Below are 11246 nucleotides of genomic sequence, written 5' to 3'. Positions count from 1 at the left end.
ACACACACGCACACACACACCCTCCCCCCCCAGTTCATAGAGTGCTGTCCTCACCTCTTCTGGCCTGCTGAGAACATGGCCCTCTGGTCCAGTGATGCCCATCTGCAGCATGCGAGCCTGCTCCTGTGAGGGACACACACGCACACGCACAAGATGAGTTTACCCTGCTTCACCCCAGCCGCTGGCACACACACACGTACACACACGCGGACGGACGATGGGACGTATGCACACACATACGCAGACACACACCAACACGCCCGCACGCACAGAGTGAGAGAGACCAGCAGAGAGGCGACTGGATTGATTGTGTTGACCCCTGAATCAATATGATACCGTCCATTAGATAACTGTGCTTAGCTGTCTCCATGCAGATGTAGCAGAGGGGAACCGAGGATCGCCGACTAAACTAGCTAAAACCTCTTGATCCACGGGGTCTCTGAGAAGCTTTGAGCTAACCCTGGGTCACGACACAGTCTGCTGGTACGGACGTCTTCAGGCTAAAGCTGGGGACTCCCCTTGACAAACGAGATAAACTGCTAAGCTAATTTAGCTTAGCAGACGAGAAAGCCGTTTGACCAGATAGACAAACACACAACACTGAGGAAATTAAGAATTAAGATCCGCAAAGGACTCTAAAGTCCTTCCAAGTGGAGACTTATGTTCACTTCAATCCTCGCCTGTACAGTATGTCCTCCTCTAAACCCGCTCTTCAGTCTCTCCTTTCCACTATCTCTGAGCTGTGTTTATTCTGGAGGGGTCTGGAGGATGCGTGACTAGTTGGTGAGGCATGACCATATGGGAGACTGGGTGGAGGGAGGGAGGGAGGGAGGGAGGGAGGGAGGGAGGGAGGGAGGGAGGGAGGGAGGGAGGGAGGGAGGGAGGGAGGGAGGGAGGGAGGGAGGGAGGGAGGGAGGGAGGGAGGGAGGGAGGGAGGGAGGGAGGGAGGGAGGGAGGGAGGGAGGGCTGCGGAGATGAAGAGGTGGTTACGGAGAGGTGGAGGCCCGGTTTTACCTCAGCAATGATCTCTCCGTTCTCTGCGTGGACCTGGACGATACCGCCCATCTCCCCCAGGAAGGTGAAGATCTCATACAGCTGTGTACACACACACACACACAGGGTTAAAAGTTGTCTTTCGAAAAACTTTCTCTCCTCCAAAAACCATCTTAAACATGGTCATCTAAGCCGGAGCCTTCCTCATCTTACCCATCAACTCCCGAAGCCCACAATTACCATGATGTCATCTATGACAAACCATAATTACTTGGTGACCACCAAAAAAGGTCCAAATTTAGTGGCATGTTACTGTAAATAAACCAGCTTTGCCTGAACTGGATACATGACTGTTTCGGCCTTGGTTTGGTGGGCCACCATGCTGGTGACTGAGGAGAGACTGGGGCCATCATGAGGAGAGAGGGTGCCCTACCTCACTGTTGCTCATCTGGTAGAAGTCCTTGTAAGCCATGTAGACCTGGAAGGAGTTCACACCTGAGGAGATACGTACAGAAGGAGAGAAACAGAGAGAGAGAGAGAGAGAGAGAGAGAGAGAGAGGAGTAAAGAGAGGCAGAAGGGGAGAGAGAAAGAGAGTCAAGGGAATTCCCTTTTTTACGATGAGAATCTGAAATATCATGCCTACAGGATTCTTAACATCAACAAGACTGGGCTCTTCTGGACAGCGGTGTTTGGGCTGGTTCCAGAGAGACCACAGTACACGCAGCCATGTGGACCAGACCCATCATGCAGGAGGCCACAGCTGATTGCTGCCCCGGGCTGCTGCCATTGCTTGGGTCGCCCCCCACCACCACCACCCCTCCACCACAGAGGATTAGGTATAGAATGCACAGCATGTCCACCATACCATGGGACTGGAGGGACCTCAAAAGGGGGGTGGGGTGGAGATGGGGGGGAGGGGAGGTTGGTGGAGGTACCTTTCTCCTTGAGCAGGGTGTCCACCTCCTGCTTGACGCTGTCGCTCCAGTGGGTGATGTCCACGTGGAGGGAGTAGTCACAGCAGACCTTTTCGTCGGCCCACTGCCTCCACTGGTCAAACGCCTCCATCAGGCTACAGCCCGGCTCCGGGATCACATGGTCCACTGTGGAGGGGGGGGGGGGGGGGGGGGGCAAGAGGGAAGAGGAGGGGAGGGAGAAGGGAGTGGAGAGAGGGAGGTATAGAGGTTAGAGAGAAAGGGGGAGCAGGGGGACCCGGAGGAGACGATGGAAGGAAAGGAAGAGAGGGATGGGGGGAGGGAGGAAGGGTGAGAGGGAGGGAGGGTGAGAGCCGTGTTATTAAAGGACAATATCTTCCGGTGCTCCTCGTCCTCTGTCTCCATGTTGTCGTGCCTTATATAACTTCCTGTCTGCCTGTCAGCCTGCACTGCCACCAGTGCTGTCAGACGCCACAACCAGTTTGTGTCTGAGGGTGATTCCAGGTCACCATTAGCCTCTCGTCGCTAGCACGTAGCACATTAATGAGCTCTGACCAGTGAGAGATAAAGGGATATTTGGACCTGGTGGGTCCCTGTAGTCTCTGCTGTGCTTCAGTAGCAATGGCCGCCTGCTGTCCTGCCACCTGACTGGCTAGCTCTTCATCCCATTAAAGACCCTCCCATCTCCTCAGCGGCTCTGCCTGTGTTAATTGGATCCAGGATGAATCAGCAGGCTAGCACAGCTCTGTTGTTTACGACGCTGATTCACTGAACCTCTCTTTGTGTGTTGTAGTTTGGTCTATCCAAGCCTGGATACAGTGCGTGATTGTGGTGGAGGGTTTTTTCGTTTCTGAACAAGGCCCACACCATTCCTTTAAGTACCAGTTGATCAGAATGAGACTTTGCTATGTACCAGCTGCTGGCTCTGGGCAGCCAGTGAGTGTGTGTGTGTGTGTGTGTGTGTGTGTGTGTGGGAGTGAGTCACACTGCATGTCTATTTCCACGGGACTTGTGTTTCACTATGTATGCCTCTGTCTGCGCCCCTCCACCACCCCCCGCCCCTCCGGCCCTTTGTGTGGTCCCCTGGACCACTGCCCACTCTACCTCATTAAGGGAGGCTTCACTGTAGCCAGACCCCCCTCTCTATCTTTCTCTCCCCCTCCTCTCTCTATCCTCCTCTTTCTATTTTCTCCTCAACTCTCTCACTATTCCCCTCCTGTTTTCTGAATGAAGCTGTCACGAGTTCACTCTCTCACACAATCTAGGCTGTGTTTTGTCTACTATCCTCCCTCCCCCTCTCTCTACCTAGTGCAGGGATTAGAATCTCTCCGGCCTACTATAAGATAACCTCCTCTGGTCTACAGTGAATCCAGGGAAACTCAGGCACATTGTTCAATTAGACAGTAGTATGTATTAATTAATATGGATGCAATCGATGCCAGTCTTGTAATATCATGTGACAGCCGCTCTGCCCCCCCCCCCCCCCCGCAGGGCCCCCTGGGGTGTGCCACTGTGATACCCCAAGACTCCAACACCCCCCTACCAGTGCCTCTAATCAGAGGCTTAGCCCAATCCCTCCTCCTCTTCCTGCTGTTCCTCCTCCTAGCCCTCCTGCTCCTCCCCCTCCTTCCGCTCCTCTTTCTCCTCTTTCTACTCCTTATCCACCTCCTCCTCCTCGTCTTCTTTCTCCTTCTCCTCCTCCTTCCCCTGTCGCTCGTCTTCCTCACCGATCATGGTGGTGCCCCCGGCCAGGGCAGCCTTGGAGCCCTGGTAGAAGTCGTCCACGGTGGTGGTCCCACGGTAGGGCATCTGGAAGTGGGTGTGGATGTCTATCCCTCCAGGGATCACCATCTTCCCGTTGGCCTCGACGATCTTCACCCCTCCTGGGACGATCAGGTTGTCTCCGATCTGCCTGAGGGGGTCACACAGGAGAAGACACAAGTCAGTGACTCGGGGGCTCTTTTGGCACAGACCGCAGAGAAACGACCCTCAAAATGCCAGGAACGGCATCAACGTTCCGGGTCGTTTTCCCCCCGGCGTGCAACAGTGCCAGCGTCAGTCAAACTGCAGGCATGTATATCTGCGGTGATCCCTGCAATACGGGTTGTTGCGTAAAGGATAAAGATCGGTTCGCACTCAGCCCGAGCCTGTAAGCTGGCAGCGGGGGTGAGGGAGAGAGCGGGGAGCAGCCCAGAGACAGCAGCCCGACGCTAGCCTGCTTCATTGGTATGCGGGCTGCGCCCTCCCCACCACTGCTCCTCCTATCACAGGAGAAGACGGGGGGACAAAAGGCCTAATGGGCTGAGGGAACGAGCACAGGGAAGAAGAAAAGCCCACGGCTACAGAGAGAGCTCCTCTGAGTCGTGGGAGGGGAGAATGCAGAGCTTTAAACAGGCCCAGGCCTCTAGCCTGGCACACCGATAGGCCCTGGCACTGGGAATAGGCCATCGGGCACCGAGCAGGGGGGTTGGTGGAGCAACCCCATAACCCAGTGCTATCTCCGCCCAACACCAGGCAGTTCTGTCTGCTCGTGGGGATGTGGTGGTTGTGATAATGAGAGGAGAGGAAAAGAGAGGAGAGGAGGAGAGAGGAACAGAGAGGAGAGCAACAGAGAGGAGAGGAGAGAAGAGAGGAAAAGAGAGGTGCTTACTTAATGAGGCCATCCTCCATGTAGATGTCAGCAAAGAAGGACTGGTCATCGTTGACGATCCGCCCGCCTTTGACCAGCAGCCTGTCGCTCTAGAGAGGGAAAGAAAAGAAGCAACGGAGGGGGGAGAGAACAAGAGGGAAAGAGAGAGAGAGATGGAGAACGTTAGCAGGTCCACAGCAACCTCGTGATCAGTATTCTACCGGGAGCTGAGCTGGTCTTGGAAGCTGGGGGCTCTTTCGAGTTTATTCACACCCTCTCTCTCTCTTTTTTTTGTTCAGGACGCCGTTCTTGCACAACGCCCTCGTCGACAGCTGTGAAGTGAAACCAGAGCCGTTTGTTTGCCGTGACGGACTCTCCCATCCAAACACGTCGAGGCTGACAAGAGGAAGACTCACTGGCCCACACACACTAACCCATTTTACCCTGTAGGAGGGGTGAGAAAGGGGAGGGTGACCTACTGCAGTCAGACAGCATAAAGCCACTGCGCTTGATAACCTTGTTACGTGCTACTGAGGTAGTCTGTCTCCAAGCCCTGATCTGGGAACAGTGAGAACACACCAGAATCGACTTTGAAAGGCATGATTTGGGATGAACCCATTTCAATAGAGCCACTTGGTTAGGAATAGATTTGGGGTGTCTGTCGCTGGAATGAAACAACAGCTCAGCATTGACTGGGGGGAATTCTATGTTGGCCTGCCTGATCTCACGATGGCCATGTGACCTGTCTGATCAGGGCGTTGCACCAGAGACATACACTGGCACGCCGTCTCCTTGGTGACGCGTTCAATGTGAAAGAGCCCTCAGAGAGAGAGAGAGAGAGAGAAAGAGAGAGAGAGAGAGGCTGGCATGTCTGGTTGTGACACGCCTCGCAGGCAACATAACACAGTGTGACAGAGAATGACTGAGACCTCAGGACTGGCTGCTTCTTGGCTCTGGGACAGAGGGGGAGAGAGGGGGGGGGGGGGGAGGGGTAGAGGAGGAAGACAGAGCCTTACTGGGGCAACAGCAAGCCTGGGCTGGACAACGCCCATTCCCAGAGGTTTCTCAGCCTTTCCCTCTCGAACCACCAGGGTCCTCCCTGCATGTAACATTGATGACGAAGCTGACCGACATCCAGTCAGAAACATGCAGGGAAGTCTGAACTCTGATAGACAGTGACACAGTCATATCCAGAACCCGGACGACATCCAGGGAACGGTTGGGTGATAACAGACGGTTTGTGAAGCGTGTTAGGAGCCCACAGTGTGCATGGAAACCATTATCGTTTTACACTGCGTAAAACGGCTAGGTTCGGTTCACGAGGCAGTAAGGGTTAGGGGCCGTTCCATATTTTCCCGTCAGCACATGTGCGCCCTGATTTACGGCCCGGGCTGCGTGGAGCCCAGGCCCCGTCAGTCAGACAGCGGCCCCACCCTCCCGCTCGATAATGAAGCCATGCTGCACTGCACGCATAGCGCGCCCGGCCCGAGTCGCGCACGGGCATCTGCAGCGCGCACAGCACGCGTGTCCACGTGCGCGAGCGTGCGCATTCTGATGCTGCGGCTCGGAGCTGAGTCAGCGTTCTGTGGGGGCCTCGCCCCAGACTAGTGTGCTAGCTCAGAGTTTGGCGCCCGGGGAACTGTACTTAGGCTACTGTCGACGCTAACCGTCCTCCAGGCAGCAGCACTGGCGTCCTGGAACTTGTGAACAGCCCAGAAATGGGAGGATGAGCAGAGACAGCAATTTTCGACGACAACGTTTCGTTTTTTTTTGCTCGATTCGAAATGAATTGCATAACGAATACCCATTTGGTTTAAATACAGTGACTAATGCATGTGTGCTGCGTGTGAAGCTATCAAACACCCACAGCCAGGACCATAACCAGGACAGCCTTATGCCCCAGCTGTGTCCCTGGTGCAGGGCTGATACTCTGAGCCTCACCCAGGACCCGAGTGCTGCAGGAAAGGGGGGAGTCCACATGTACCAGCCTCTGCAGTGGGCCATAACCTCTGCCAACATCCATCAGTGTCCTCCACAGGGCTCCGATGACAGCGCGAGGTCGCAATCACGGCCACGATCGATAGCTTCCATCCCACCCCTTCCTCATCGTGTTACTCAGCAGTTTCAAATGCCGGCCTCCATTGTCCCTTCGCCACCAGCGCGCTACATGCACATCACTTTATTACTTCTCAGATATACTTCATAAGTCAAGTCCCAATTGGAGAGTAATCATACGGTGTGGCTTTTTATTGGAGGCTGTGGTAAAACCTCTAACTATCACTCTCCAACACTCAGCTGGCTGACCTCACACGTTTGTCCAATTTTACTGACTAGGCTCCAATCATTTTTGTTCTTCTAAGGGCTAATACAGCTGAATAAATTGCTCTCTCCACTCGAAAATAACAGAAGGCAGCTGCTTAAGGCCATGATTTGATTCATTTTCATACGTGTTTGGAGACAATTTGTGCCAATGTAGCATCATGTGATAGGATATGATACCATGCAGGGATATTATGATAACTCAGTGGGATAGGCTAACAAAACAACGATATGGCCAAAGTTTAATTATCCTTGCTTCCAGTCATTCCCTTGGGCTAAGTAAGTAAAACCAAAGCTCTGATTTATAAATGTGGAGTACGTCCCTCGCCCACTGAAAGCATGAGGAGAATGAAAGCCAAAGTCCTCTGTGGTTTTCGCAATACATTCCACTTCCTTTGTTATGACCTATAACTCTGATATGTCTTGAGGAAAATGATCTACTGTATTAATTCTTGTTTAACACCAAGCATTCCGTTAAACCAGTCTGGCATTGTCTGTGGTAAAGCATTCGACTTGGAAAAGTGTGACTGTGCACTTCAAGGAAGACAGATAGAGCTGGCAATGTGTGGCTCACATTAGTAGAAACACAACTATACATTGTGATGTATAGTTATATAGAACTGTGCTGCGCTTCACAGCACTGTGCTGTGAAGATGGAGATTGGAGCTCACTGGACCGTTCAGTTCATCAGTAGGAGCAGCGGTGTTCCTTCAGATCAATCACAGCTATTGACGGGGGACAATGTCTGGACATTGATGTACCTACCGTCCACACCTAAATCGACACATATCAATAAATCAAGAATCCTATTCTTCAGAAAGAAAGCCTGCATTCGCCCGTTCTTACATTTCACAAAAAAATGTGAACACAACACAGACATTTAATGTATGTTCACGGTTAGGTGCACTTCATCCACTTTAGTCAACCTCAAAGCTATCCATCCTGATCACATGACTTTGGTGACTGCAGATGGTGAGCACATGACCTCTCCTGTCAGTCAAACGATGAGTGGCCCCGCCCCCAGTCAGCTGAAATAGACACGGTGTCATGGATAGATCCATGAAGTATGATTCAATATAGGAAAATAGCTATGTTATTACCATATTGATAACTCCCTTTGAGAGGTCACTGTTGAAAGACATCCATCGCTGGACTCCAGTTACGAAAGAGTAATATAAGTACAGTTGTGAAACTGATGTAATGGTTCATTCCAGGAATTCCAGATCTTAGTATACGCTACTGTGGGAATGCGATACGAATAACATGATAGGGAGGGATATGGTGAGGGAGGGAGGGGCGAGGGGAGATGTTGACTTCAAACAGATCACAGGATTTGTTAAATAGTTTAATCTTTACATAAAGCAGCGCTCTGCAAGGGATGAGGATTTTGAGATTTTCCTAATGATAAAATATAATGAGGTCACTCAGACCGGACAGTACGTCGCCCCAAATTTATATTGAATAAAATCTTAATGAACTGCAGACAGTATTTGTCATTGTAACCCACACAAAAGTACATCTAAACCACATTTATTCATGAAAAGGTCAGAAATGGATAACATCCATTCACCCAATAATCTTTCTTCCCGTGTTCCACATTCTCAGAACGATTGCGTACAGTACAGTTGCTCTAAATCAGTTTTCCCAAAGGTTTATCTGAAACAGGAAGCCAGGTATTAGCGGGAAAGTTCTCCGAGCAGCACTTTGTCATGAGATAGTTATCCCTATAGTGTTGGCTGCAAGCTTCCAGAATACTGGGACATCTGAGAAAGAAGCTTCCTGCAGGAAACTGGCCTCTCTCACCATTATGTAAGCCTGCGGCCATCACAATTAATCTAGAAATAGACCACAGGATGAATGTTTGTCACAGTAAAATGCTGCGCAGGTTTTTTCCACCTAGCTGGTGTACTATAAAGTGACAAAGAAGACACATCTAGGACACGAGCAGGCAACAAGCTAGTTCTGGGAGCCCTTTCTGCAGTGCTGGACTGGGAACAGCTAACATGTGTTGCTCACAGGGAACATACCACAGCCAAACATGCAGGGCCAAGAGGACAGGACAGGAGAGTCCATTAGCAGTGAGAGCCTTGTGTGTGAGCTGACCGGAGCAGAGCGGACAGCCACGGAAGAGGGAAGTCATCCTGCCTCAGAGAGCCAGTCATTGCCTCGGTCTCAGCCATAACTGTTGCCTAGTGACCAAAAATATTTACTCTTTGCTCAAAAGTGCATGGCATTTCTTTTCCTTTATGGAAAAGTCAAAACAATAGGACTTATCACTCTCAAATGAATCGCCTGGCTGCCAAATTTCAGAGGGGGCCTGTAGCAAGCGTCTTGATTTTGTGATTAAGGCACGGTTTCCATGGTAGCTAACACTCCAATCTGTTTGTGATTGGGGCCTGCTTGCCCTCCCCCCCAACCCTCCCTCCTTCCCAGAGTAGGAGGAGGGGGAATGCCTCCATGTAGGAAGCAGGAAAATGCCTGTAACCAGGGTAGTATTATTCCGCGGCCCTACGTCGGTCGCCATGGTGAGGGGGGTGGCAATAGCAGGGTGGCCACAGCAGGGTGTTTAGCTTGCAGTCAGGCCCACTTTGCAGCCGACATGGGGAAGACAGGGCATGTTTTGTGGTGCCGAAAAAAAACGGAGCTATAAGGCCTCTTTCCCCCGGATAGCTCCTGTCGGGCTTGCCCACATATGCAGCTTCCAGCTGGAGGGGATTATTGATGACATGTACGGTGTGCAACACTAGGCTTCTGTGAGGAGATGGAAAAAGTCAACCACACCTAGAAATCTGACTAGGCCGCTGCTGCCTTCAGACAGGAGAAAACAGCTGGAATTATAGTGCAGAAAAGCCTAGAGAGGATACACTGGAGGTCCAAGTATAGTAAGAAGCCCATTATGAGTGATTTCTGCATGTCGTGAGGTAAAATAGCGGCCGCCGAACTATATTATGGCAGGCTGGAAGGTTATGATGATTGACAATGATTAAAATGCTCTTGTCAAATCCATTGGCATATAGCTTGTCAATTGGGGTTCCGATGATCCAACTGGTAAAGCACAATGTAGGTCATAAGAGAGAGGGAGAGCATCAGTGTTTCCAAAGGTTGGGCGAACAGTCTTCTGTAGAAGCAGCAGGTGCAATTGCATGCAGGTCGTACATCCTTAAAAGTCAAAGTATAAATGCAATAGACAGACTCAAGCAGCCTCTCATCGTTCTTTATTCACGACACCGATGCCGTGCTAATCACAGGACCCCCTACAGGCCATTCCGTATCAAGCCCCCCCCCCCCCTCCCCAATATCAGACGAGACAAAGGGCGTCTCTCCCCTGAAACAGAACAACACCCTGAGCCCTTAGCTGCAACAATGAAGTCGCAGCCATTTCCAGCATGCTCTCGTTATGCGGCACCATGTATCTGTGCTACGCTGCCCTGGACTCAACCTCGAACCCTTGAGGCACAGACAGCCTGGCTCTATTTCACTGCGTTGGTGCTGCAGAATCTAGACCGAATGCCCCATTTAACATGCGGGTTATAGCCAGTGATCATAAATGGGCGTGGGAGATTTTTTCTCTCTCTGTACTGCGTCCGTCTACACACACACAGTTGGGTTAATATATCTTGTTGTAATCTCCCATTGAAAACATGTATTTGAACATTGAAATGTGTTTTGATATTTTTAGGTTAGTTAAATTGATACGATACCCTCATTTATACCTATTCATTGCTTTTTTTAGTCATCATACTCTTCACTCTGAAATATATTTCTACGGTGTTCATCAAAAAGCGCTGTCCTAGTACTTTCGACTGTGATTTTGTGAAAATATTACAATTGACAAGAAAAAGCATCGGCCTGAAAATAAAACCATCCAGGTACATGAGCCGGTGTTGGCACATGTACTAGTGCGCACGGCAAACCATCTAACCTCAACAAAGAGGATGCAAGATACCTTTAAGAAAACGCCTTGTTCTGTCTCCCCGGCTGTCACTATGGCAGCCAATCATGCAATCTCACACTGCAATAGTATATTTCATCTTGCACCGGCAATGCCCAAACTCTGACAATGGAGACAAATGCAAAATTGATAAGAAATGCATGCGTCTAAATGTGTACGAGAATCGTATGGTGGCGAATAGAGGCTTAACAGAAGAAAAAAAACACATAAGCACTGATTTACTAAACCAAGCAAGTTGCAACAGCTAGTCAGGCAGATATAATGTTTTACTTACTGTGATCTTTGGAATATTCTTTTTGCCTTGATAAGACATAATTGGTCGATGAGTGATTCCACCTTTGAACAAAGATTCTAAATATCCCCCTCTGGATGCTGCGGTGTCTACTGTCTGGGTGGGAAATTAGGGAATGGTCGCCTCTT

At 50.7% G+C, this 11246-nt stretch overlaps 1 protein-coding gene across 1 annotated transcript in view; it reads right to left on the bottom strand.

Moving 5' to 3' along the window:
- The window catches only part of stk10 (serine/threonine kinase 10), a 30363-nt gene extending 19117 nt beyond the window's left edge, over positions 1-11246 (bottom strand). The window contains exons 1-7 of the mRNA XM_067257693.1: positions 11101-11246; positions 4577-4665; positions 3654-3838; positions 1930-2094; positions 1427-1488; positions 1015-1095; positions 21-123 (exon numbers count right to left, since the gene is read on the bottom strand). Of these exons, the coding sequence (XP_067113794.1) occupies positions 21-123; positions 1015-1095; positions 1427-1488; positions 1930-2094; positions 3654-3838; positions 4577-4665; positions 11101-11139 (724 nt within the window). The 5' untranslated portion in view covers positions 11140-11246. The remainder of the gene's footprint in view (positions 1-20; positions 124-1014; positions 1096-1426; positions 1489-1929; positions 2095-3653; positions 3839-4576; positions 4666-11100) is intronic.

Source organism: Osmerus mordax, chromosome 19 (genome assembly GCF_038355195.1).
Source record: "Osmerus mordax isolate fOsmMor3 chromosome 19, fOsmMor3.pri, whole genome shotgun sequence".
NCBI lineage: Eukaryota > Metazoa > Chordata > Actinopteri > Osmeriformes > Osmeridae > Osmerus > Osmerus mordax.
The sequence above is the reverse complement of the archived record's forward strand: the minus strand, read 5'-3'. Positions and strand labels throughout refer to the sequence as shown.